The 25,798-nt window shown below is 37.7% G+C and overlaps 1 protein-coding gene and 1 long non-coding RNA gene across 2 annotated transcripts in view; one reads left to right on the top strand and one right to left on the bottom strand.

The window, feature by feature from the left end:
• ryr2b (ryanodine receptor 2b (cardiac)) overlaps positions 1-25,798 on the top strand; it is a 75,073-nt gene that overhangs the window by 25,318 nt on the left and 23,957 nt on the right. The window contains exons 41-62 of the mRNA XM_055172074.2: positions 1,124-1,227; positions 1,537-1,677; positions 1,778-1,950; positions 4,259-4,367; positions 4,538-4,658; positions 4,982-5,151; positions 5,778-6,001; positions 8,356-8,446; positions 8,552-8,692; positions 8,952-9,115; positions 10,761-10,839; positions 10,928-11,017; positions 11,165-11,302; positions 12,020-12,097; positions 12,442-12,517; positions 15,477-15,600; positions 15,685-15,800; positions 15,965-16,038; positions 16,620-16,741; positions 18,650-18,699; positions 21,478-21,538; positions 21,848-22,083. Of these exons, the coding sequence (XP_055028049.2) occupies positions 1,124-1,227; positions 1,537-1,677; positions 1,778-1,950; positions 4,259-4,367; positions 4,538-4,658; positions 4,982-5,151; positions 5,778-6,001; positions 8,356-8,446; positions 8,552-8,692; positions 8,952-9,115; positions 10,761-10,839; positions 10,928-11,017; positions 11,165-11,302; positions 12,020-12,097; positions 12,442-12,517; positions 15,477-15,600; positions 15,685-15,800; positions 15,965-16,038; positions 16,620-16,741; positions 18,650-18,699; positions 21,478-21,538; positions 21,848-22,083 (2,682 nt within the window). The remainder of the gene's footprint in view (positions 1-1,123; positions 1,228-1,536; positions 1,678-1,777; positions 1,951-4,258; positions 4,368-4,537; positions 4,659-4,981; positions 5,152-5,777; positions 6,002-8,355; positions 8,447-8,551; positions 8,693-8,951; positions 9,116-10,760; positions 10,840-10,927; positions 11,018-11,164; positions 11,303-12,019; positions 12,098-12,441; positions 12,518-15,476; positions 15,601-15,684; positions 15,801-15,964; positions 16,039-16,619; positions 16,742-18,649; positions 18,700-21,477; positions 21,539-21,847; positions 22,084-25,798) is intronic.
• The window catches only part of LOC141365238 (uncharacterized), a 125,598-nt gene that overhangs the window by 89,108 nt on the left and 10,692 nt on the right, over positions 1-25,798 (bottom strand). The window lies entirely within an intron of this gene.

Below are 25,798 nucleotides of genomic sequence, written 5' to 3'. Positions count from 1 at the left end.
GAAACAAGGAGAAAACTACAACAAACTAAGGCATAATTATGACAACCAGTGAAGAATTGCTATAATTATAAAAATGAAGGTGAATTTTTTCATTGAAAGGGATAGTTCACCCAAAAATGACACATTTTGTCATCATTTACTTACTCTCATGTTGTAACAAACCCACATATATTTAGTTGTTCTGATGAACACAAAGGAAGATAATTTGAGAAATGTTTGTAACCAAACCGTTCGTGCATGGACCCCATTCACTTCAATAGTATCTTTTATCCTACTATGGAAGGAAATGGGGTCCACGAACGGTTTGGTACTTCCTTCGTGTTCATCAGAACAAAGAAATTGACTTAGGTTTGTAACAAATTTTTTTTTTTCATTTTTGGGTGAACTATCCCTTTAAGAAGGCTTTTGGATGACATTTGGACCCCACTGGATATTCACATTAAATGCTTTTACATGCTTTACTAATATTTGCATTTACATTTACATGGCAGCCGCTTATGTCCAGAGTGACCTAACTTAAGCTATACAGTATATTCCATCAGTTTGTGTGTTCCTTGGTACTGAACCTATGACCTATGGGCTACTAATGCAATGCTCTACCAGTTGAGCTACAGGAACACTAATAACATTAACTGCACTATGTCAAGTCTGATTAAATTCATAATTAACACAAAAGATATCCTGGAATGCTACTTGCTGAATGGACCTTTTGTAGTAATCCCACAGTATGCTCCTTGTTAGGGTTTTTAATCATATACTATGAAAATAAAACTTGTACAATAAGTTAAAAAGCCTTTATTCCCGTAGTGGCTAGTCACACAAAGACATTAAAAAACAATAATAAAAAAAAGATTACCTAATGGCAGTACATTCCAGTCCGTCCACTTTAAGAATTACTGGATTGGAAACAATAACTGCATCCATTAGAAAAGGTGATAAACAAGGCAGATGGCCGAAATGCATTAGTGTTTTATTGTTTTTAATCTCTTTGTGTGCACTAGCCACTGTGACTTAAGGCTTTTTAACTTCTTGTACCAGAAGAATAATCAATTTTTGTAGTATAACATCAGATTGTATTCAGGTTTAATAATGGTTTGGGACCTACATGTTCTTTTCCCGTCAGCTTGCCCTTCGATGAGAGGATCGACTCCACTAGACGTGGTGGCTGCTTCTGTCATGGACAACAATCAGCTGGCACTTGCTCTTACAGAACCAGATCTGGAAAAAGTAAATCTGCACACATACACACTCTTATTGGCTCCTGATTTATTATTATGGCTTGGCATTTGGAGCATAACTCATTTCTCACTGTGTGCTACGGACATGATGTGATCTGTCATCAGATAATCTTCACCAAGTGGACAATAAAATGCGCAAAAATCTAATAGACTTCCATTATAGAAGAAATTTGAGCCTAATCTAACTAGCTTGCAAACACCCAGAACACCAGCTGCATTCAGATGATTTGAAAAACACTCCCTGGCAACCCCTTAAAACAGCCTAGCTACAATTTTCTTGTTCTGTGCATTTGTACAGGTGGTGCGGTATTTAGGAGCCTGTGGTTTGCATAGTTGTGCTTTGTTGGTCTCTAAAGGGTACCCAGATATTGGTTGGAATCCAGTTGAAGGAGAACGTTACCTGGACTTTCTGCGATTTGCTGTGTTTTGTAACGGTGAGGTCACTTGTAATTCTAAATTACAATAGTGTTGTCATGCCAACCTTAATGCATATTTATTGGTAGGATGTTTGTAATTGGTTGTTTTGTTATTAAGGTGAGAGTGTTGAGGAAAATGCCTATGTAGTAGTGAGACTTCTGATTCGCCGGCCTGAGTGCTTTGGCCCCGCCCTGAGAGGAGAGGGGGGAAATGGTCTCCTAGCAATGATGGAGGAAGCCATAAGAATTTCTGAGCAGCAAGATGGAATCGGTACACATGGTTCCAACAGAACTCTGTGAGTGTTACAGTTTTCCTGTTTTTACTTTATACTTCCTATGTTTTCCTGTATATTTCTTGTGTTTTTCCTATATTTCCCATGCATTTTCTATGTACTGTACTTCTTATGTTTTTTCTTTATGCTTTCTATGTTTTCATATACTTACATAAAAATACAAGTTTAACCATTTCAATTTAATTGTATAAGTTATGTCAACTTTTCACTGTAAAAATACGCAACATTTTCGTCAAATCAAAAGCCTTTTCTAAGTGTTTCAAAGTTCTTTTTGAAAGCAGAGTGTCTTTTCTTTCATTTGATACAGCGGGGAAAATAAGTACTGTATTTGACACATCAGCATTTTTATCAGTAAGGGGATTTCTAAGTGGGCACAAAATTTCCACCAGATGTAGCCATCAAGCCAAATATTGAGTTCATACAAAGAAATCAGAACATTTAAGTACACAAGTTGAGTCATAATAAATAAAGTGAAATGACACAGGGAATAAGTATTGAAAACACTTTATTTAATACTTTGTAGAAAAGCCTTTGTTGGTGATTATAGCTTCTAGATGCCTCTTGTATGGAGAGACCAGTCGTCTGCATTGCTCAGGAGTGATTCTGGCCCATTCTTTCACACAAATGGTCTTTAAATCTTGAAGGTTCCTTGGCCCTCTTTTATGAACTTTGATCCTCAGTTAATTAATTAATAATTCGTTACATTTATATAGCGCTTTTCTCTGTACTCAAAGCGCTTTACACATGAATGGGGGAATCTCCTCAACCACCACCAATGTGCAGCATCCACCTGGATGATGCGACGGCAGCCATATTGCACCAGAACGCCCGCCATACACCAGCAAATTAGTTCTCTCCATAGATTTCTCTCCATAGATTTTCTTCAACAACTTGATTTTCTTTCTTTGAAACCACTTCATTGTTTCCTTGGCCTTGTGTTTGGGATCATTATCTTGGTGAAATGTCCACCCTCTTTTCATTTTCAGCTTTTTGGTAAATGGCAGCAGATTTTTACCCACAATGTCCCGGTACATTTCTCCATTCATCCTGCGTTCAATAATATGAAGTCTGCCAGTACCCCTTGCTGAAAAGCAGCTCCAAACCATGATGCTTCCACCCCCAAACATAACTGTTGGTATGGTTTTCTTGGGGTGGTGGGCAGTGCCATTTCTCCTCCAAACATGGTGTGTAGAGTGACTTCGAAAAAGTTACATTTTGCTTTCATCTGACCATACTATAGTCTTCCAAAAATCCACAGGCTGCTTCAAATGCTCTTTTGCAAACTTTAACCGAGCCTCAACATGCTTTTTGTTCAGCAATGGAGTCTTGCGTGGTGAGCATGCATGGATGCCATGGTGGTTCAGTGCATTGCTTAGTTTTCTTTGAAACAACAGTACCTATAGTTTTCTTTGAAACGACAGTAGTTCTGCCCGAGTGGTTCTTGGCTCTTGGAGAAGTCTCCTGATTATTCTTTGGACTCCTCGGACAGGGATCTTACGTGGAGAACCTGATCGTGGCTCGTTTATGGTGAAGTGATGCTCTTTCTATTTCTGGATAATGGCCCCCACAGTGCTCCCAGGAACATTCAGCATTCGGGAAATGCGCCTATAACCATTCCCATCAAAATGCTTTTCAACAACAAGATTGCGAAGATCTCGGGGGGCTCTTTGCTTTTACCCATCATGAAGTCTTTCCTGTGTGCCTCATGGGTAATGAGAAGCCTTTATAGGCCATCAATTAGGACTAAAGCAGCTGATATCAATTAGTATTGTTAGGTGGCAGGGTTTCTCTCTCAATACTGACAGATTTCAGGTGATCTCCTGGCTTTCTATGCCATTTTGCACCTTGTTTTCTTCATTTGTTTAATACTTATTCCCTGTGTAATTTCACTTTATTTATTATGACTCAACTTGTATACTTAAATGTTTTAATTTCTTTGTATTAAGTCAATATTTGGTGTGATGAAAACATCTGGTGGAAATTTTGTGTCAAAAGCCCACTTAGAAATCCCCTTACTGATAAAAATGTGTCAAATACTTATTTTCCTTGTTGTATATTGTATGTTTATAGAAGGCATTAATCTTTTTTTGAAAACCACTGACTGGCAACTTTTTTAAGTTTTTACTTGTAATAAGTTGACATAAACATAAGTTAAAATCAACATAACAATACATAAAACATATGTTGATTTGACATCAGTGTTTTCCCCATATAATTCCTATATTTTCCAAAATGGTTTTCCTATATACTATATTCCTGTTTTTCCATTATACTAACTGTGTCGTTTCTATTTTTTGAATCATGCTTTTAGTGACACACTTGATGATGAAGATGACGATGCCATCCATATGGGACATGCCATAATGACTTTCTACTCTGCGCTGATCGATCTGTTGGCCCGTTGTGCCCCAGAGACACATGTAAGTGTTCGGGAAACCCTCTGAGAGCGCTAGATAAGCCTGGTAATGTGTTTAAAAGATTGAGTTGGAAACAGTTTATCGGTTTTATCTACTTTTTAAGGCACAGCCAGTTTTCATTAAAGGTTTCAAGATTTACTAATGGATGTCTCTATTGTGTGTGTGGTCTGTAGCTCATAGAAGCGGGGAAAGGTGAGGCTATCCGGATCAGGGCAATCTTAAGGTCTCTCATTCCCAGAGACGACCTTGAAGGGGTCATCAATATTGCTTTCAAGTTGCCAGATGTGAACACAGGTGTGTGTGTGTGTGTGTGTGTGTGTGTGTGTGTGTGTGGCAAAGTCATCACTCTTAACTGGGATGTTGGCCTAAGTTGTGAGCCTAAGTTAAATATACAATCTATGATATGACATCAGTCTTTCCAGAGTATTTTATTGTCTTACTAAATGCATGTGACTGGTTAATAATGGGTTTGGTGTAATGAAAGTCTGATCTTAGTTTTTAAATAAACCTGGTAAATTTGGTTTGGAATTGTCGGCATATCTGTGTTTGTAGTTGTTAATTTTAAGTCTAAAAGTGATTAATTGGTAGTTACATTTTTTTCTGCTTATTATACACAGATGGGCTAGTGATTGAGCCAGACATGTCTCAGATTTTCTGTCCGGATCACAAAGCAGCCATGGTTATGTTTTTGGACCGTGTGTATGGAGTTCAGGACCAGCAGTTTTTGCTTCGTCTATTGGAGTCTGGTTTTCTTCCTGACCTGCAAGCGGCTGTTAACATGGATTCTGTAAGAAGGCACAAATGAAGGAAAAGTTTACCTAAAAATAAAATTCTGTGATTGGCTGCAATTTTACATACAATGAAAGTAAATGGGAATTGAGGCTGTAAACTCATAAACAGCGGTGTAGTGGTGTCTGGAGAAGTGGGTATACTCTTAATTTATGTCCCCAGTAGAAGTGGGTATACTCTTAATTTATGCCCCCAGAAGAAGTGGGTATACCCCATGCCATCAAAAAAAGAGGTGGGTATACTCCGTATACCTGCATATACCCTGCACTACACCACTGCTCATTAAGGAATTTATATGACTTGTGGGCTGTATTCCAAGTCTTTTGAAGCCAATACAATACCTTTGTGTGATGAACTGTTTTTCACAGAAAATCCTCCTTCTGACAAGTTCTTTATTTTTAGTTGTGAGGTGCCAAGTTTCTAAGTGCAGAAATGCAATGGTATCATGCTATTTGTAAGACGACATTTGGCATCCTTTACACAAGGTGCTCTACATGCCAAGATAAAATTGGCACAAATGTTTAATTAGTTGGATGAACTTTTCCTTTAAATATCTGGAATGTTAATCGATTTTCTTATGTCATAAAAAGAGGTAAGACATGCATTTCCATCTTCTCTTCCTAGACTGGATTGGGTGGAACAGACATGGCACTGGCCCTCAATCGATACATATGTGCAGCCGTACTGCCACTGTTGAGTAAATACTCATCTCTGCTGTGTGACTCCTCATCGATGCAGACCGGGCCGATCGATGGTTTCCTGCATGGGGTGTACAGCCTCTCCAAAGCCAGTGTACTGACCAAGGCCCAGAGAGATTCCATCCAGGACTGTCTGCTGGCTGTATGCGGGTAAGGATGGTATTCAACAAAGCTGTGCAGTGTAGTTTAACTTAGTATAATGTTTAGTTCTTATTTTAGTTTTAAATATTTGAGGAGTTTTGGGTAAAAATGTGTTTTCTATACCAAGAAACTGACAAAATGTTAACCACTATTTTCTGTTACAAACTATCACATAACATCTTTTGGTTATAATAACATTAAAAATGCAAATCAATAGTTTGATTTTCAGAGATTTACTATAAAAACTGTTTTTTTTCCCCACAAAAGTTTTTTTTTTCAAAGTGTTATAAATATTTTGAATCAATAAATGTGCATTCATCTTTTCCATGTTATTATCATTTAGTTGAGTAGTGTATACACTGATTAAAAAAATAAACATTAAAGGGACCATTTAAAATGTCCGGCAAAAAAAAATCAATTCATACTCCACACTCCGTACCAAACAGATGGGGGCAGTATACCTCCAGAAAGTGAGTTGGTCTATTTTAATTTAGCAGCTGCTGATTTAGCAGCATATATCAAGTTTGATTTACATGCAACTAAGTTATCATTAGTCACAAAAAAAGACATTCGGTCTCATTAAAATTGCAATGTTTTCCGCTACGTTTCGTGCGTCCATTTGGTGTTCATTATCATCGAAGACATTTCAAGCTTCTTAACTAATGTTACATTTTAGCATCAGCTTGGTAGATAACAGGTGAAAACCAGATCGGATCCGTGGGTAGAGCTAACTATTAAACGCTAACAGCTAAGGATGCGCGATAATTTGCATGCGATAACGTTAGTCATTGCACTTCTCGTCAGTGAAGCCGGTTTCTTGATTAAATCAATCGCCATCAGCTGCTTTCACATGGAGCCACATTTACTGCACAAAGCCCCGTAGTTCATGTAAAAGCTGAGCATAGGTTATCCCAAGGCCTATTATAAGTGAACTTCTAGCGAAATACTAACAGCATCTTACTTACCAATCGAAAAGAAATGTTGTCATTTCGGAGTCGAACCTCATTTCTTTCATGTCCATTAGTTGTCTCCAGCGATGAAAAGCAGTGCCAGTATTTACTCTGGTTCGGTTCCTTTATTTATCAGATTTTATTTGTGATTCCGAGTGGTAAATGTCTCTTGCTTCAGCCATTCTTCCGCTCTCTTCCCTGAACTGAAATGCGTCCGAAAACCCTATTGCAAGGCAGGAAGGCATCAAGGCATGTCCGAATCCATGGCTGTCCGAATTGCATTTCTCTGAGCTGCCTTCATGCCTCTTAAGTCAACAAGTCAGCTGCCTTAGTTTTCGGATGCAGCGGTAGTAGAGGGCTGTACTCCCACACGTGCGACTTATTCGTGTATTGCAGTTTGGCTGGCGGTTATGTACGTGGCCCGCATACCGCCTCCCATGGTCGAAACTGGTATTACGACACCTGTCGGGCTGTAGCTAGTCATTTAGCATGCTAATTCAGATTGATATCTTTGCAGCACTATACCTTGTGACGTTTTGGTCCTGCTCGATTTTCGTTGAAAAATGTTCGTGTGAGAACAAGCAACAACATTGTCATCTTTCCTTCGCCTGAGTGCCTCTTGCTAAATTATTAGATTTTGATGGCTTATGTTTCTTCCCCACCACAGAAAACCATAGGTTTATCAATGCCATTTTGTTTTTGTTTGTTTGTTGATCACAAAGTACAAAGTAGATGAGGAAAACTAGGATTCTGTTTACAATGCGTGGAATGGTGCGCTGTGATCGGTTAAGCGGATTTATTGCATTCTGCAGAGAAGGAGGACTGGCGTTTATCGCGTTTTGGGAAAAAAATGAAAAAAAGATGACAGAATAACACGATGGATATTGGATTTAGCGTAAAATGAAGAATTAATTTTTTAATACTGACCAGATACAATACTGATTTTGGCGGTAACTATTTTTTTTAAACCAAACTCTTCATTTATAGACTAATAGTCTATTTATGATTTAATTATGCATGTGTCCTGTGTAGCACCTTGCAGAAACATAGTTTGGTTTCATAAGCTGTATAAGCTGTATATGGTTAAAATAACAGTAGTTACTCTTACTTTAACCCCTCTGAACTTGCTACTGTTTTGCAAAAGTAAATGTGGTAAAGTTGGTATATAATAATTTGGTTAATTTATTTTTATGTGGTGAATAATATATTTTTACCATTGCATTTTTTTTATTAAAGCCCAGAGTCTTTAAATCTTTGTTCTTTTTAGACTGACTTTAAGATAAAGAGTTTCAGTATTCTGAACTACTGTAAAGTGACTGTAAGGTTTACAGTATGGATTAGTATGGATTTAGCTATAACCAGTTGTGTATAACTATACTTTCCGGTATATACGTTGTTGTTGTTTTTTTACAGAAAGTTGAGGCCCTCCATGTTACAGTCCCTGCTCCTTAATCTGGTGTTTGATGTTCCTCAACTATCAGAAAATGCCAAGATGCCATTAAAGGTCTAAACTGAAAAAATATTTAATATGGTTCTGAAGAAATATGGTTCAAAATCAAAGCCAAAAGTCCTTTATTGTATTCATCCCTATAGTTACTTTCTCTTCCAGCTGTTGAGCAGTCACTATGAGCAGAGCAGGAGCTACTACTGTCGAAATGAAGGTTGTGGTGGATCTGACTCTGCTTCAGAAGAGGAGCTTTGTTTGACCAGAAAGCTATTTTGGGGACTATTTACTGCACTTGCTGAAAAGGTAAGAGTATAATTTGTTATTATTTGTGAAATGATAATTCACTACAAAGATACACGTGTGCACCACATTAATAACTTTTAATAAAAATATAATTTTAGTAGGCCTATAAGTATTTTGTATTGTAATTTATATTTTTGCATTTTTACATTACATTACATTTAGGCATTGCATACATTAGGAAGGCATTTTATAGTGCTTAAAGAAAGCCTTTTCCAAATTGAGATTTGTTGTAAAAATGTGTTTTTAATTACATTCACAGTCTTACGATGGAGATCTGTTCAAGATTACTCTCGGTTGTCTCAGTGCAGTTGCTGGTGCGATCCCTTGTGACCATCTTGACCCGAGCTGCATGGGTGGACGGGATAGACACTTGACGATGGATTTAGAAAGACGATTTTGTCCTCGGCCCCTGGACACCTCCAAGTAAGATCACTGTAGTTAAAGAGAAATAACAATTCACATCAAATGCACAGATTTGTTATTTGAATAAATAAGTTCATAATAAAAAGTTCCATATCATAAAAAGTTTTCATAATAAATGTAATATTTTACTATTATTTAGATATTACAGTTCCCATGTTATCATTAGAGATGTAACGATTACCGGTTTAATGGTTAACCGTATTAAAAATTTTCAATGGTTTGTACTACCGCTAGTTGGTATTTTAACCGTGCCTGTGTCATTGCTCGAAAAATCCTGTCCAGCAACGACTAATTTAAGCAATAATGTTAGACAATCACATTTATTCACATCTGCTCCTGAATTTAGAATTCTGACTAAGAATGAAAAAAAAAAATAGGGAAATCTATTTATACTGACACACGTTTACTTAAAGGGACACTACACTTTTTTTTGAAAATATACTAATTTTCCAGCTCCCCTAGAGTTAAACATTTGATTTTTACCATTTTGGAATCCATTCAACCAATCTTCGGGTCTGGCGGTACCACTTTTAGCATAGCTTAGCACAATCCACTGAATCTGATTAGACCATTAGCATCGTGTTCAAAGATTACCAAAGAGTTTTGATATTTTTCCTATTTAAAACTCGACTCTTCTGTAGTTACATTGTGTACTAAGACTGACAGAATTTTTTTTAGGTGATTTTCTAGGCTATGAACTATACTCTTATTCTGGCGTAATAATCAAGGACTTTGTGTCCGTAGCATGGCTGCAGGAGGCGCAATGATATTACGCAGTGCCTGAAAGTAGTCCCCAGCTATTGAAAGATACTAAGGGGACTATTTTCGGCTGCTGCGTATTGCGCCTCCTGCAGCCATGTTACGGCAGCAAAGTCCTTGATTAATAATGATAAAAAATTAGAACTATATTGTATGGCGGAAGAGCACTTAGTTTGCAGCATTTCGACCTCAGACCTCAGTAAAATCATCACTCCTGACTACTCCCCCTCTCGCTCAAACTTTCGTCAACACTACAGCGCCCGAGGTCATTGTTAATGTTGATTTTGGTCACTATATTTGGTCACCGTGATGTAAAATATCTTTAGGAATCAAACATGTGCTATCCTACATTTTCATTAAAGGGGACATATCATAAAAATCTGACTCTTTGGATGTTTAAGTACTATAATTGGGTCCCCAGTTCTTCTATCAACCTAAAAAACATGATAAAGAACAACCCAGTAACTTTGTTTTGGTAAACCATTCTCTTCAAGCATGTGAAAAATAGCTAATTTAGATTTCGCTCCCTATGTAATGTCCCTTAATCTGCACTATCCAACCATGGCACCACCATTTAGTGCAGAGAGAGAAAATAATTGACAGCACGATTAAGTTTCAATTTCAACAAAACACTATTACGGCAATCAGCGTTTGCATTTCATCAGCTCATTTGCATATATAGGGACACGCCCAAAAATGGCACATTTTTGCTCACACCTATAAATTGGCAATTTTAACATGCTATAATAAATTATCTATGGGGAATTTTAAGCTAAAACCTCACATAAACCCTAATATCATTGATTCAGTCTTTGTCTGAGAGCTTAATAGTCAAGGATGTTCATTTTATATTTAATGAACAAACTAGTTTTGTTTTTGTTAATAGTGTGACTATCCCAGAAGGACTGAAGTTTGTGGTGAATAAATATGCCGAACACACACATGAGAGATGGTCACTGGAAAAGGTAAAGTGTTTCTTTGGTTTTGCCTTATCTAGTCACATTCAGGCAGTCCATTCTGTTGTTTGAAGGTATTTTCATTCAATTTTTTCAGTTCGCTAATGGTTGGGTTCACGGAGAGCAACTTTCAGAGGTCTCTAAAGTTCACCCACTCCTGAAACCTTACAGAGCTCTATCTGAGAAGGTAGCTAAGCCTCCTTCAGACAAAGTGCATTCCCATACACCATAATGACAATATCTCTCTATTTCTATTTTAAAGCACAATTGCGTTTGCTAAGGAACTTTAAATAAATTTGTACTTGACTAACACTTCGTTTGTTCTGTGTTTTAGGATAAAGAAGGTTATCGAGTCGCTATTAAGGAGACGGTGAAATGCATGTTGGTTTTAGGCTGGTCCATTGAAAGAACTAAAGAGGGAGAGACGCAGGGCTTTCAAAAACCTGCCAGGAGAATATCACAGTCTGGTCAGGTAACATCTATTGATTAATTACAGATCATGTAATGCTTTAAAAGGACAGTCCACTTTTTTTTGAAAATATGTTCATTTTCCAGCTCTCCTAGAGTTAAACATTTGCTTTTTACCATTTTGGAATCCATTCAGCCGATCTCCGGGTCTGGCGGTACCACTTTTAGTATAGCTTAGCATAATCCATTGAAAACTTGACTCTTCTGTAGTAACATCATGTAATAAGACTAATGGAAAATGAAGTTACCAGGGGGACTATTTTCGGGCGCTGCGTAATATCATTGCGCCTGCTGCAGCCATGGTACGGCACCAAAGTCCTTGATTATTACGCCGGAATGACAGTATAGTTCCTAGCCATATCTGCTTAGAAAATCACAACTTTTAATTTTCTGTCGGTCTTAGTACACCATGTAACTACAGAAGAGTCAAGTTTTAAATAGGAAAAATATTGAAACTCTTTGGTCATTTTTAGCGTGATGCTAATGGTCCAATCAGATTCAATGGATTATGCTAAGCTATGCTAAAAGTGGTACCACCTGACTCGGATATCGGCTGAATGAATACCAAAATGGTAAAAATCAAATGTTTAACTCTAGGGGAGCTGGAAAATTAGCATATATTTTTTTTAAAAAGTGTAGTGTCCCATTAAAAGTGGACTGTGGATTTGACATACAAAAGTGCATTGGTTTCTACAGGAATTTGTCTTTTATCTCCAAATAGTTGTCCTTTGAAGGAGCCTCTACATTTAGTCCTAAGCCGGTGGACACCAGCAGTGTCACTCTGACCTGGGATCAGTATGTGAGTTCATTCTGAATGTTACTTACTGTTTACATGAAAAATATGGGACCTCATAAACCTCACTGCAGTATCTGGAGTATATCCAAAAGTATATTTATATGCTCATATCAATTTTAACAAGTTATCATCTTAAAACATCAAACAGAGGTAAAAAATTATATTCTTTTATATACTGCTTTAATTTTGATCACTTGCATATGGTTTTAAAATATGTTAATGCAAGAACATTTAACACATTTACCATTTAATTTCCAAAATGGCTTCATACAGTACACAGCCAGAAAGCTCTTTACATTAACAAGATTAAAACAATAATAAATGTCATTTCATTCGGGTTATTAAAGGCAATGGCAGAGCAGCTGGCTGAGAATTATCACCACATCTGGGCTGTGAAGAAACTACAGGAGCTGGAGAATAAAGGTGTGTGTCATAGATCTGAGGCTTTAAAAGATAATGCTGTAAATTTCATCAGTCTCCGCAACCACCTGCATCTTACAGTGAAACAAGACGAGTGAAATAGCTGTGCACTGTGTTGGGGAGGAATCCACGTGCCCTGTGCAGCTATGGGCGGGATAATAATATTCGAACGGTATTTCACTTTGATATTGATTTTGGTTTTTATATGTTACCCTGGACCACAAAACCAGTTATAAGTAGCGCGGGTATATTTGTAGCAATAGCCAAAAGTACAGTGAATTGGTTAAAATTTAAAGGGCACCTATTCAGGTTTTTACATTTCCTTTGGTGTGTAAGTGTGTATTAGTACATGTTAACGATATGCAAAATGTACAAATCCCACAGTAAACAATGATACGACTTATCGTCTCCAACGCAATCTCTTTTCTTGAACTACAACAAACGCACGGATTGTAGGCAACAGTTTACTTCCTGGGATTGGTGATTTAGACAAGACCGACATTATCTTAATTCCTCTTGCTTCAGACTCACAGCCTGTGAGTTAACTCCTGTTAGCATTGCATTGTGACCGATTCTTTCAAAGATGGTAAGGAGCGTCATATTTAATTGGCTGACGTCAGAGGTATTCAGGCCAATCACAACGTACAGATTAGCTGGCCAATCATTGACACAGTGCTTTTAACAAGAGAGTGTTTCAGGAAGAGAGTGTAATCTGGAGCTACAAAAATGTACGGTATGTGTTTTTTAATACACAAAATAACGTTGTTTTTTAGCAATAGGTGCCCCTTTATTTTTTTCTGCCTGAAATCATTAGGATATTAAGTAAAGATTATGTTTCATGAAGATATTTTGTAAATTTCCTACTATAGGGGAGAACCGGGGCAAAAGTAACGTAGGACGAATGTATAACATTTGCATCCCAAACTATGACAGCATCTTTAGCACACAAACCCTTGACAGAGCTGACAAATTTCGCATTATTTACTCATCGTTTTCCGCGTGTAGATCCAGAAAGGTGTTTTCAACCATGATAAGTAAATTCCTAAAGCGGTAATTTTTTTCTTATAGTGCGTTGGGTTTTTTGTTTCATGTGTTAAAGTGCTGATCAATCTACAGGTTATTTAGTGGCCAAACACATCCTGAAGTTTCACTTTTCTGAGTTTTCCAAAATAAAAATAAATTGTGTTTAAATGTAAAGAGATCCTGTCGGGACGAAAGTAACACTTGTTACTTTTGTCCCGCTGCTGATACCGTTGTATATGTTGAAAATTGATATTATTCTAATTTGATTTAATTTCATTTTCATAGTGTTCAATCTGTTTAAAAAATTAAAATTTTATTCTCAACAATTTTTGTTTGTACTGTTGGTTGCTTTTGAAACATTTGATAAAACTGAAATTTAAAATGAAAATGTAATTTCATTATTTTTTACAAAGATAAATTACAAAATATGTTTGCAGTTACAAGGCCATAGTCATATATATTTACTAAAAACAAGTGTAACAAAAAATCTATCTTGTTTTGTTGTGTTACTTTTGTCCCTTAAGGTGGGGTCAAAAGTAACAATTTTACTACTATGTTTAGTCAAATTATACAGAAGTCGTTTTGTTCAAAATTCAACCTGGTATTGATAGACCACACTTGTGAGTTATTGACCACAGCAAAAATATATCTCTGTCTAACATTGTCTTTTAAAATTAAGTCGCCCCCGCTCTCCCCTAAATATATCTGATATGTATTTATCATTAGTACAATGTGTTGCTAAAGACTCAATTTGGACAACTTTAAAGGTGATTTTCTCAGTATTTAGATTTTTTTGCTTGCTCGGATTCCATATTTTATAATAGTTGTATCTTGTCAAAAATATTGTCCTATCCTAACAAACCACACATCAACGGAAAGGTAGGACTGGATTGGTGGTCTGGTTTAGTCTTTTTTTAAAGGTGCAGTGCGTAAATTTTAGCTGCATCTAGTGGTGAGGTTGCGAATGCAACCAAAGGCTCAGTCCACTGCTCACCCCCTGCTTTTGAAACACATAGAGAAGTTACGGTAGCCACCACAGGACAAACATGTCATCTCCAGAGACAACTTAGTAAAAAAGTTTGTACGTTAAGAGCTTCTGTAAAAACATGGCGGCACAAAATGGCGACTTCCATGTAAGGGGACCCTCAGTGTATGTAGATAAAAACGTCTCATTCTAAGGTAATAAACACATAACGGTTCATTATGAAAGATCTTTATACACCCCTGATAATATAGTTTTGTATATTATTTTGTATTTCTGTCAAGAGAGCCTTCTAAAAATTACACACTGCACCTTTAACTAAGTAAGTGACAGGATACAGTTATTGCAAAATAACGTCCAAAATGTATTATCAGGTTTTTATGATTCATTTTGGGATAATAACCAGATGACTGTACATTATCTTGCTTATTGTAGGGTAAATTATCAAAACATTTAGTAAATGTGTGCAAAAGTTGTCACTGGGACTGTACCTATGTACCTTTAAGGAACCACTATGTATCTCTAAGGTACCAATGTGTACCTTTGAGGTACCAATATGCACCTTTTAGATACAAAAGTGTACTTTTTGAAAAGGGACCACCCCAGTGACAACTTCTGTATCTTCTTGTACCTTTTTTTCTGGGAGTGTGTTGATTTGTTAAGACATTGAGATGTTACAGTACTTTACTGTATATAGTAATAGACCATAAAGTGATATAAGAGACATATTGTACAGTATGAATAGGATATAAGGGAAAACAATCTCAAATAAACACTTTAAAAGTCATTATAAAAATTTTTTTCTTGCAAGCGTCTAATAAAGTGCAATAATTAACAAATTTAATTAAATCTAATGGATTTTTTATGTAACACTTTTATGACTGGTGATTGTCTCAAAGCCCAAACTGGCACGCCCACAGGGCTTCGAGTGCTGAAACACTAAATCTCTTTTTCCAGGAGGGGGCAGTCACCCCCTGCTCGTGCCTTATGATGCTCTGAGCGTGAAAGATAAGAGACGAGTCAGAGACAAAGCTCAAGATGTTCTCAAGTTCTTCCACATCAATGGGTTCTTAGTGAAGAGGTGAGGACTCTTTGATGCTGTAAATAAGAATGAACACATTGCTTTTGAAGTGCCCTTTTCGCTGACTTGATTCTTACCGCACAGGGGCAAAAAGGTGGCAGATGTTGACTCTCCAGTGATTGCAAGCCGATTTGCTTATGGCCTGCTCCACCAAGCCTTGTGTCTCACAGAGCAAGCCCAGGAGCGCTTACTGGAAATGGGTTAGATACACACATTTATATATTTGACTGTTTTACCACTGGGGCCGTAGCTACAAATGTTGGGTGACCTGATTGCTTATTGCTTTGGCCCCCTTAAAGTCTATTCCTTATTTAAACAGCATACTTTCTGGTAATCGAATATCATGTCTGTTCATGTTTTGCAGAAGTTGCACAGGCCCGAGGGCAGATAAATAAGACTGAGAACATATCCCATGAACAACTAATTTTCTTCATTAAGGTCGGACATCTCCACTATCCAGACATTTGGATCAGAACCTTCCGCTGAATGCCATGAGAATAAATCATCTGACATACTTGTTTAAATAACTGCCTGATTTCATCCCCAGACAACCATTAAATGTAGTTTTTGCTTTAGCACACACAGCAAATGTGTGTTTTGTGTGCTGGGATAGTCTATTGAAACTTATGTGTTTAACAACTTGTGTTAAGCTTTAAGATGAAAGTTTACACTATTGAACCGTAACTGTCATGTTACATTTGTGTAACTACAGATAATTATGGCTTTTGTTGTTTGTCTATATGGACATCACAGAGGGTCATGTTACTGCCAGTCTTTTGATCGATTACCCGTCATGTTTTGGTATCTACTCCTGTTCTGAGGCATATGCCGGCCAGTTAAAAGTGATTCAGTCCTACATGAAGATCAATATATGTGGTCAGCAGTTCCCTGACCTCCAAGCAACCATCACTCTTATCATTGTGCACTACAAATTTCACTTTAAAGCCAGACTCTATTGACTTTATTATATTGATAGAGTATGTTTAAGTTTGCATATATTTTCTTATATTCTGTTCCAGATTGTATTGCCACTGGTTGATCAATACTTTAAAAACCACTATGTCTACTTCCTCTCCACTATGATGTCTTCTCTTAAAGATGGCTGCCAAGCCTCCAACAAAGAAAAAGAGATGGTCACCAGGTAATTCATATAAATTAGATGAATATCTATTCTGGTTCCTTCGTTTGTACTTTTGTACAATGTCCGAAAAAAAACCCTCTTTCACTGGGGTGGTACTCGGTTTTTAAAAATACACATTTGAACCTAAATAGTTTATAATAGTACCCATCCTGGATATGCCCAATCCAGTCGCCAACGGTCACTGTCGCTTGTATTGCCGGAGGTTGTCAAGCTTCCATCCATTGAAATCAATGAGATCGCTCTGCTACTGCTAGTCGCTGGTAGTCTGAATGCAGCTTTAGGGCCCTATTTTAACAATCTAAGCGCATGGTCTAAAGTGCACGGCACACAGTCTAAAAGGGTGTGTCCCAATCCACTTGCTAATTTAACGATGGGAAAAAATTTTTGTGCGCCTAGTGCACCGTCTAAAAGGTTGTTCCTATTCTCGTAATGAGTAATGGGTGTGTTTTGGGCGTAATATGCAATAAACCAATGACAGTGTTATCTCCCATTCCCTTTAAAAGCCAATTGCGCTCGTGCCATGCTGATTCCCTATTTAGATGGTGAAATTTATAAACTGAAAAACTAAGTGGAGGAAGAAGGCCACCAGCTTAAGATTGATGTAAAAAAAATTGTGTTGTTTTTTATTATTGAAATTATTTTTTTGTATTAAAACATTTAAAAGCCTTTTTCTTTCAGTCATGGAAGTAAAATTAGCAAGCTTTTAATTGCTGTAAATGTGTGGATAGTCTACATGATCAGTGTAATCTCAAAGAATAATTTACAAATATGCAAGAAAGGGTTTGTACTCTAAAAATACTTTATTTGTAACAGACAGGAGATAAAAAATGTACAAACTCATGGAGAGCCAAAACGTTTTAGCACTCAGACGGCGCCGTGAGTGTTTTGAAAAGCATAACGGTTCTCATCTCACCATATCCACAGGTACAAAGTCATCATATACAATAAATCCGTGGGGTAGCATTTAAAAAAAAACATTTCAAAATAGATGCAATATTTGCATTTGTTTAAAGCAAAACATTCAATTACTTACCAGACTACAGGTGAAGCAGCATTATACGCCTTTTGACATCTCATAATCGGTCCTCATTTATGTCCAAAAGACTCAATAATAACCTTTTACATTTTAATCCTTTAATATTTTATATTTAAAAATGTTTGTGTGTTTGCGCATCCATGTGTGTAATAAGCAAACACGCATTGATGTCGTGTTTATAGGTGCATATTACTAACACGCTCATTAAATAACAAAAACAATATTGCACCATTGACTTTAGACCAGGCTATTTTAGTTGCCTCAAAATAGCAACGCGCCTCGTTTTCAGACCAGAATGTACATGGGCCCAAAAACGGGCGCAAATTTATTTGCTATTTAAACAACGTGGCGCTGAACGTGAAAATGCCAACTTCACCCAACGCTGAAACTAGCAAAAACACTTGTGGGTGGATGATAGGCCCTAAAGTCTTTGGATATAACTACAACACAGTAACAGGTCTTATAGCAAAAGAAATGACTTCGGTGATTAAGTCAGATGTTAATTCAATAACAGAGATTTGTTTTATGTCATGGTGCAGTACTAGAGATGGTAAGAGTGCAGGAAACACAGGCAAAGTTTTAGTGTTCAACCTGCAGACATAACAGAACGTCATGAACTGATTGTTATTCAGAGCCATGTTATTTTCTTGATTCACAACCCTACAGTAGTAGATTGTGTGTGTGTGTGTGTGTGTGTGTGTGTGTGTGTGTGTGTGTGTGTGTGTGTGTACATGTATGACAGATTGCATACCTCTGAGACTCTGTACCCATGCTCACTGTCATTGTATATTTTCAGTTCCATCCATCTTGTTGTTTTCCATGCATTACCCTCATTTCTTCTCTTTTATCTTCTGTCTCCTGTTATTCTCTAGTTTATTCTGTAAACTTGGATCCCTAACCAGACGCAGAATCTCTATGTTTGGTAAGGGTTGGTGTGGATGTTTGTTTGTTTTGGTTGATCTTTTTTCCTTTCTTTCTTTCTTTCTTTCTTTCTTTCTTTCTTTCTTTCTTTCTTTCTTTCTTTCTTTCTTTCTTTCTTTTTTAGTCTTTCCTGACATCCTTTGCTCTTTTCCCCTTTTCTTCCCTCTCATCTTTCGTCCTTTTTTCTTTCTTTCTTGTTTCTTTCTCTTCACTCATGTCTTCTTTTCCCCTCTTCCCTCTCACCCTTTATTATTTTGTTTTTCCCTTTTACTTACTGCTCATCTTTTGTTCTTTTCTCTGATTTTTTTCCCTCTTACCCTTTCTTCTTTTCTTTTCTCTTTAACTTCCCTCTCATCCTGCATGATTTTCTTTCCCTCTTATCCTTCATTCTTTTTCTTTCTTTCTTTCTTTCTTTCTTTCTTTCTTTCTTTCTTTCTTTCTTTCTTTCTTTCTTTCTTTCTTTCTTTCTTTCTTTCTTTCTTTCTGTTCCTTCTGTTCCTTCTGTTCCTTCCTTCTTTTCCCCTCTTCCCTCTCATCCTTTGTTCTTTTTTCTTTCTCTTCATTCCTTCCTTCTTTTCGCTCCTTTTTTCTTTCCCCCTCTTCCCTCTCACCCTTTCTTCTTTTCTTTTCTCTTTAACTTCCCTCTCATCCTGCATGATTTTCTTTCCCTCTTATCCTTCATTCTTTTTCTTTCTTTCTTTCTTTCTTTCTTTCTTTTTGTTCCTTCTGTTCCTTCCTTTTTTTCCCCTCTTCCCTCTCATCCGTTGTTCTTTTTTCTTTCTCTTCATTCCTTCCTTCTTTTCCACTCTTTCCTGACATCCTTTGCTCTTTTCTTTTCCCTTTTTCTTCACTGTCATCCTTTGTCCTTTTACTTTCTTTCTTTTTTCTGTCTCTTTACTCCTGTCTTCACTTCTGGTCCTCTCACCCTTCGTTATTTCCCCCATTTCTTCCCTCTCATCCTTCATTCTTTTTCTTTCTTTCTTTCTTTCTTTCTTTCTGTCTTTCTTTCTTTCTTTCTTTCTTTCTTTCTTCGTTCCTTCCTTATTTTTAGTCTTTCCTGACATCCTTTGCTCTTTTCCCCTTTTCTTCCCTCTCATCTTTCGTCCTTTTTTCTTTCTTTCTTGTTTCTTTCTCTTCACTCCTGTCTTCTTTTCCCCTCTTCCCTCTCACCCTTTGTTATTTTGTTTTCCCTTTTACTCACCGCTCATCTTTTGTTCTTTTCCCTGTTTTTTCCCTGTCATACTTTCTCTTTCTTTCTTTCTTTCTTTCTTTCTTTCTTTCTTTCTTTCTTTCTTTCTTTCTTTCTTTCTTTCTTTCTTTCTGTTTGTTCCTTCCTTCTTTTCCCCTCTTCCCTCTCATCCTTTGTTCTTTTTTCTTTCTCTTTATTCATTCCTTCTTTTCCATCTCTTACCTGACATCCTTTGCTCTTTTCTTTTCCCTTTTTCTTCACTGTCATCCTTTGTCCTTTTTCTTTCTTTCTTTTTTCTGTCTCTTTACTCCTGTCTTCACTTCTGGTCCCTCTCACCCTTCGTTCTTTTCCCCTTTTTCTTCCCTCTCATCCTTCATTCTTTTTCTTTCTTTCTTTCTTTCTTTCTTTCTTTCTTTCTTTCTTTCTTTCTTTCTTTCTGTTCCTTCCTTCTTTTCCCCTCTTCCCTCTCATCCTTTGTTCTTTTTTCTTTCTTTTCATTCCTTCCTTCTTTTCCACTCTTACCTGACATCCTTTGCTCTTTTCTTTTCCCTTTTTCTTCTCTGTCATCCTTTGTCCTTTTTCTTTCTTTCTTTTTTCTGCCTCTTTACTCCTGTCTTCACTTCTGGTCCCTCTCACCCTTCGTTCTTTTCCCCTTTTCTTCCCTCACATCCTTCATTCTTTTTCTTTCTTTCTTTCTTTCTTTCTTTCTCTTCATTCCATCCTTTGCTTCCCCTCTACTCGCTCATCCATCTTTCTTTTTTCTCTTTTTCTTTCTTTCTTTCTTTCTTTCTTTCTGTCTTTCTCTTTGTTCCATCCTTCTTTTCCCCTCTACCCTCTCATCCGTCTTTCTTTTTTTCTTTCTTTTTTCGCTCCTTTCTTCCTTTCCCCTCTTCCCTCTCACCCTTTGTTCTTTTCCCTTTTACTTCCCTCTCATCCTTCATTCTTTCCTTTTCCCTTTTTCCCCCTTATCCTTCGTTCTCTTTGTTTCTTTCTTTCTCTTCTTTCCTTCCGTCTTTTTCCCTCTAATTCTTCATTCCTTTCCCTTTTTCTCCCATTTCATCTTTCTTTCTTTCACTTTGTTCCTTCCTTCTTTTCCACTTTCCTGACATCCTTTGCTTTTTTCTTTTCCTTTTTTCTTCCCTCTCGTCCTTCATTATTTTCTTTCTTTCTCTTAGTTCCTTCCTTCTTTTCCCTCTTCCCTCTCATCCTTTGTTCTTTTCCCCCTTTTTCCCTCTCATCCTTCATTCCTTTCCCTTTTTCTTCCCTCTCATCTTTCTCTTTCTTTGTTCCATCCTTCTTTTTCATGGTTTCTTACCCTTCATTCTTTTCTTTCTATCTAATTAAACCAAAAAGCTGGTTCAGGTAATTTAGATAAAGACTTTTCAGTTAGAGGCACTTCTTTATATTCAGATGCTGCCTTCTCTGAATGGTTCACTGCCATTGTTCACTCAGCCCAGTCTTGTAGTGCTGAGGTGAATGCTCACATACCTCATTAATTTTATTTACCCGGCCTCCCTGCCTGGAAAACATAAATCAGAGGCTGCTGCTTTATCTGGATTACACTGAGCTCAATGCCATGCTTCCTCTTAGGAAATGATGCCCCTGCCGTGGTAAGCTGCCTTCAAATCCTGGCACAATCCCTGGACAGCAGGTAGTTAATGCCACATAGTCTGTATGGTGCACTGATCTGCTAACCAAACTGTCAAAACCATGTTGTCTGCACATTCTGATTTTCTATATGAGATGTTAGCATTTACAAAATCTATACATTGATTATTTAACCTTTTATTGTGAAATGTGAAAAATCTTTATAAAAAACTGAATAATAATAAGTGGTTATGCTTTAACTTGTAGAGCATTGCATTAGCAGTGCAAAAGATTGTGGGTTCGATATGCATTTTTAGATTATTGTATAGCTAAACATGCTTTGCTGCCTCCTGAATTAATTGTTTGTTTCTAGGATGATAATAAAAACCGCATGCGAATCCATCAGGGTATCACTCTGGTCATTTTTTGAAGCCGCTGCAGAGGATCTAGAGCAAACAGTGGAAATTGTGACCCGGGATGAAAATGGAAACCGAAACCAGAGCAAGGTGGACAGCGAAGTCATGACATACACCACAAGCACCCTAATACCAGTGCTGACCGCTCTTTTCCAGCATGACTCTCTGAGGCGGCACGGAGATGGACTGATTGGTAAGACCATTGGGTGGAATGGATTATAGAAATGACCAGGGGTCTCATTTATAAAGCGTGCGTACGCACAAAACGGGGTTCGAAACATGCACACGCCAGATCTCCCGCAAACGTTGTAATCTATAAAAAACTTGCAGGTCATCTGTGATTTATAAAGGAAACATTGCTTTGTTTTATAAGTCGAAATTATTTTTGGTGTATGCCATATTTGTGTACGTAAACTTTTAGTAAGGATCCTACACACAGTTTAATAAGTAAGACCCTGGAGATGGCAGAAATTCACTGGGGGACTCTTGTTGGGGGGGGGGGGTAATTTTAGATAATTTCTTAGATGGGTTTAAAATAACTAATAACATTAAACATTTTTATGTTTCCTCCTAAGTATGTTTTCATGGGTGTTTAAGTCACACAAATTTTTAACAATAAATTTAATTAATGAACAGTTTTAGATATTTAGTAAATGGATATTTTAATCCCTTTAGACCTTATTTTCAGGTGTTTAATCAGTATGCATTTTTTTGATTGGTTGATCAGCATTTTTATTGGTTTCAACCACAAAAATGTGATGTCCATTCCAGTGGATGCAGGATCTGAAGGGGTTAATTAAGAGGAATAATCTGAAATGAAACCGATACATCAGTCATGTGATGTGATAAAAGCTTGATGATGCATTATTATGAAATAATAGTTGCAATAAAAATACTCATAATGGAGAGTAATTTTTAAATGCTATTAAGTTAAAGGGGCATTGGGTAGGTTCTGAAATTTCTAACCGTTACTTACACCGGTGGCCATTATAGAAACTGGAGCCAGTCTCATGCTCGTTCTCGGTGGGCACACTCGTACGAGCACGACCACAACAACCAGAGTTGCCGTAGCAACCACAGACAGCTCATTGAGATTCACCAGCATGTTTATAGATGTAAGAAAAGTTACAGTAATGTAAGGCTATTGTTTGACAGACCATATTTTAGTAAAATGTTGCAGTGCTACTTTATATTTTCAACTGAAGTCTAAAAGATTTCGCATGAACGTCTTATCGCCTACAATCTGAGGACGTCGTAACAAACTGTATATGAGATTACACTTTAGGTTTCAATAAACACGTGTTAAAACTTTGTTTTTAAGGCGGGAGTATAATCCATAATATCCAAATAGCGCTGTTATTTCCGTGGGCCAAACAGTACAGAGGATATCAGCGAAGTGACTGCTCTGTGCTCTCTAGCTACCTGGTGGGTGGAGACCTGCGAGTGGGGTGGTGGGCGGGAAAATTCAAACGGAATGTGATGACACTGCTAGTTACGTCACTTCGGAGCTGAGTTTGAAACCGTGTAATCTGAGACTCAAGGCAGAGGACATTTATAAACCTGTATCTCACTCAAAACAGCATGGATGGATTTTTTTCCAAGTGTGTATGCGTGTGGAAGCATCAGAGACACAAAATAACACCCCAAAACCCAGAAAAAGTGAGTTTTTCATAATATGGGCACTTTAAAGATTTTTTTAATTAATAAGCTACAGGTAGACATGTCCCTGGCCACCCCTGAGGCCACCCCGGCTGATCAAATAATAAAGTTTAAATGTATTTTGATTTTACATGCGTGCGCCAAAAGCGTAACTAATGCGACGCAACGTTCTACACGGGCAAATTAGAGCGGCGCACCCAACCATAATCTTTAATTTTCATTTCTTGCCAGTTTTTAATGTGCCCCTCTGGTGAAACACTGGTCCCTCCTTGGCCCCCCTAGTGAAATTTGTCTAGATAATGCCCCATTAAATCTAATTTCTTGTCCACCATTTCAAAAATTCTAACCAGTTAAATTCCCTCCACGGACAACCGACTCCCTTCATTTCTCTCATTTCCAGCCCTGGAAATAGCAGCAGGTAATTGAATGAATAATGACTAGATTAGTATGTCCTCAGATGAATGATCTAATAGATAAAGTGGATAGAATGAGTAGAAAGTAGATAAAGGAAAATAAACACAGGCAGAGTCCTGCACGGGTCCATTTTTGGAGACCCGCTCCCGTCCGTACCCGCAAAGTTCAGCACCAGATCCGACCCGTCACCCGTGATAATATCAAAATTAAATCCGCACCCGCCCGGACCCGTTAATATTTGGCCCGTTACCCGACCCGTACCCACACACGCATAAATCACACACGCTAAAATTAATTCAATTAAAGTGCTTCATTTTTTATCTCGTACCTCTCTCAACATCATGAATAGGCTAATGAAACAGGCTAAAGTGCGCTCTGTTTTGTGCCATTTAAGTAGCCTATCGGCACAAATGGAACCTGATAACTATACACAAATAGACCTATTAATAAAAAAGACAAGAAAAAGAAAAAGAACAACCTACCTACACAACGCCTGCTGTGCTGCTAAGTCTCGTCTTGAAATGCTTTCCAAGAGAAGACGTTCAGCTTCCGGCTATCAAGAGCAAAACTTTATGCCAGAGTCCTGCAACGCTCGCTCCAACTAGGCTACGAGAAGAATCAACAAAGGTCGTGCACTGTTGTAGTGGTGGTGACGTGATGGGTCAAATGTCATATGTTGCGCGTGTAATGGTAATTAGGGCGTGCTCACCAAAGGTTTTACCCCTGCGGCCGTTTTTGAAATAAACCGGCGGTCAGCGGTTGAAAGAGATTCAAGTTTGGGTGAAATGCTTCGCTCGTCAATGTCAGTTCTCACACGGCCTTCCAATCACAGGGGAGAAGGGGCGGGACAAGTATCACAACAACCAACCGGCTCACAGCTTAAGTATCACAGCTAAAAAGCGCTTGGCTGAAAAAACAGCCGTGTTTAAAAGTTTTGGTGTGCACATCCTTAGACATACAAATTTTGCACATATTTTCATTTGCACTACTACCCGCCCGCACGGAGTTAATTATCCGCCCGCGGCCCCGCCCGTGAATTTTACGAATGTCACAATCCACCCGTTTGAGACACTTTTATGCGGGTACCAGCGGGTACCCGACCCGTTGCAGGACTCTGAACAGAGGTTGTCATAAAGCAGTGACAAAATATTCAGAAATGTATTGGGTTGAATGGATTATATCACATTCCACTTGCACAGTAAACAGTATAGTGTATTGAACCCTGTGCTTGACCCCCTTATGTTTGATTTGGGCGAATGCACAGATAAAGATTTCCAATACACGTCTACAAACTGTTCTCTCTCCAAAATTGCCTATATTCAGTTTAAAAAGGCCTCTCACCGTGACATTTAAACATCTCTCGCCGAGTTTAACTGAAGGGCCATGAAGAAGCATCTACTTTGAAGGAGCGGTTTCGTGAGAAGTACAGCATCATTTGTTATTCCTTCACATTCTGTCTTGGTCCAAGAATTTTCCTTTGAATGTGACCTTGCTCTATAAACTAACATTTTCAGCACGCTGGCAGAAATGCCGCTGATGTCTGTCTGTGTCAGATGGCAACACTACAGTGGATTCGCTGAGATAAAAGCCTGCTGTGAGGCACGCTTGTGAACGTCATCTGTTGAATCATTCATACCTGCACGTTTCTGCTCTCGTATCAACTGATGATTACCATTTTATTAGGAAAGCATTCACTCATTTGTTTATCTTTTCCAGTTCTACTGTCTTATGAATAAATCTTACACGCAGTTGGGCCGAACCGTGGCTTTTCTTTTTATGATTTACACTCCCTTCATAAATAAAGAGTGCTTACATAAAACTGTACTAGATGAAAG

This window comes from Misgurnus anguillicaudatus, chromosome 7 (genome assembly GCF_027580225.2).
Source record: "Misgurnus anguillicaudatus chromosome 7, ASM2758022v2, whole genome shotgun sequence".
Taxonomy (NCBI): domain Eukaryota; kingdom Metazoa; phylum Chordata; class Actinopteri; order Cypriniformes; family Cobitidae; genus Misgurnus; species Misgurnus anguillicaudatus.
The sequence above is the reverse complement of the archived record's forward strand: the minus strand, read 5'-3'. Positions and strand labels throughout refer to the sequence as shown.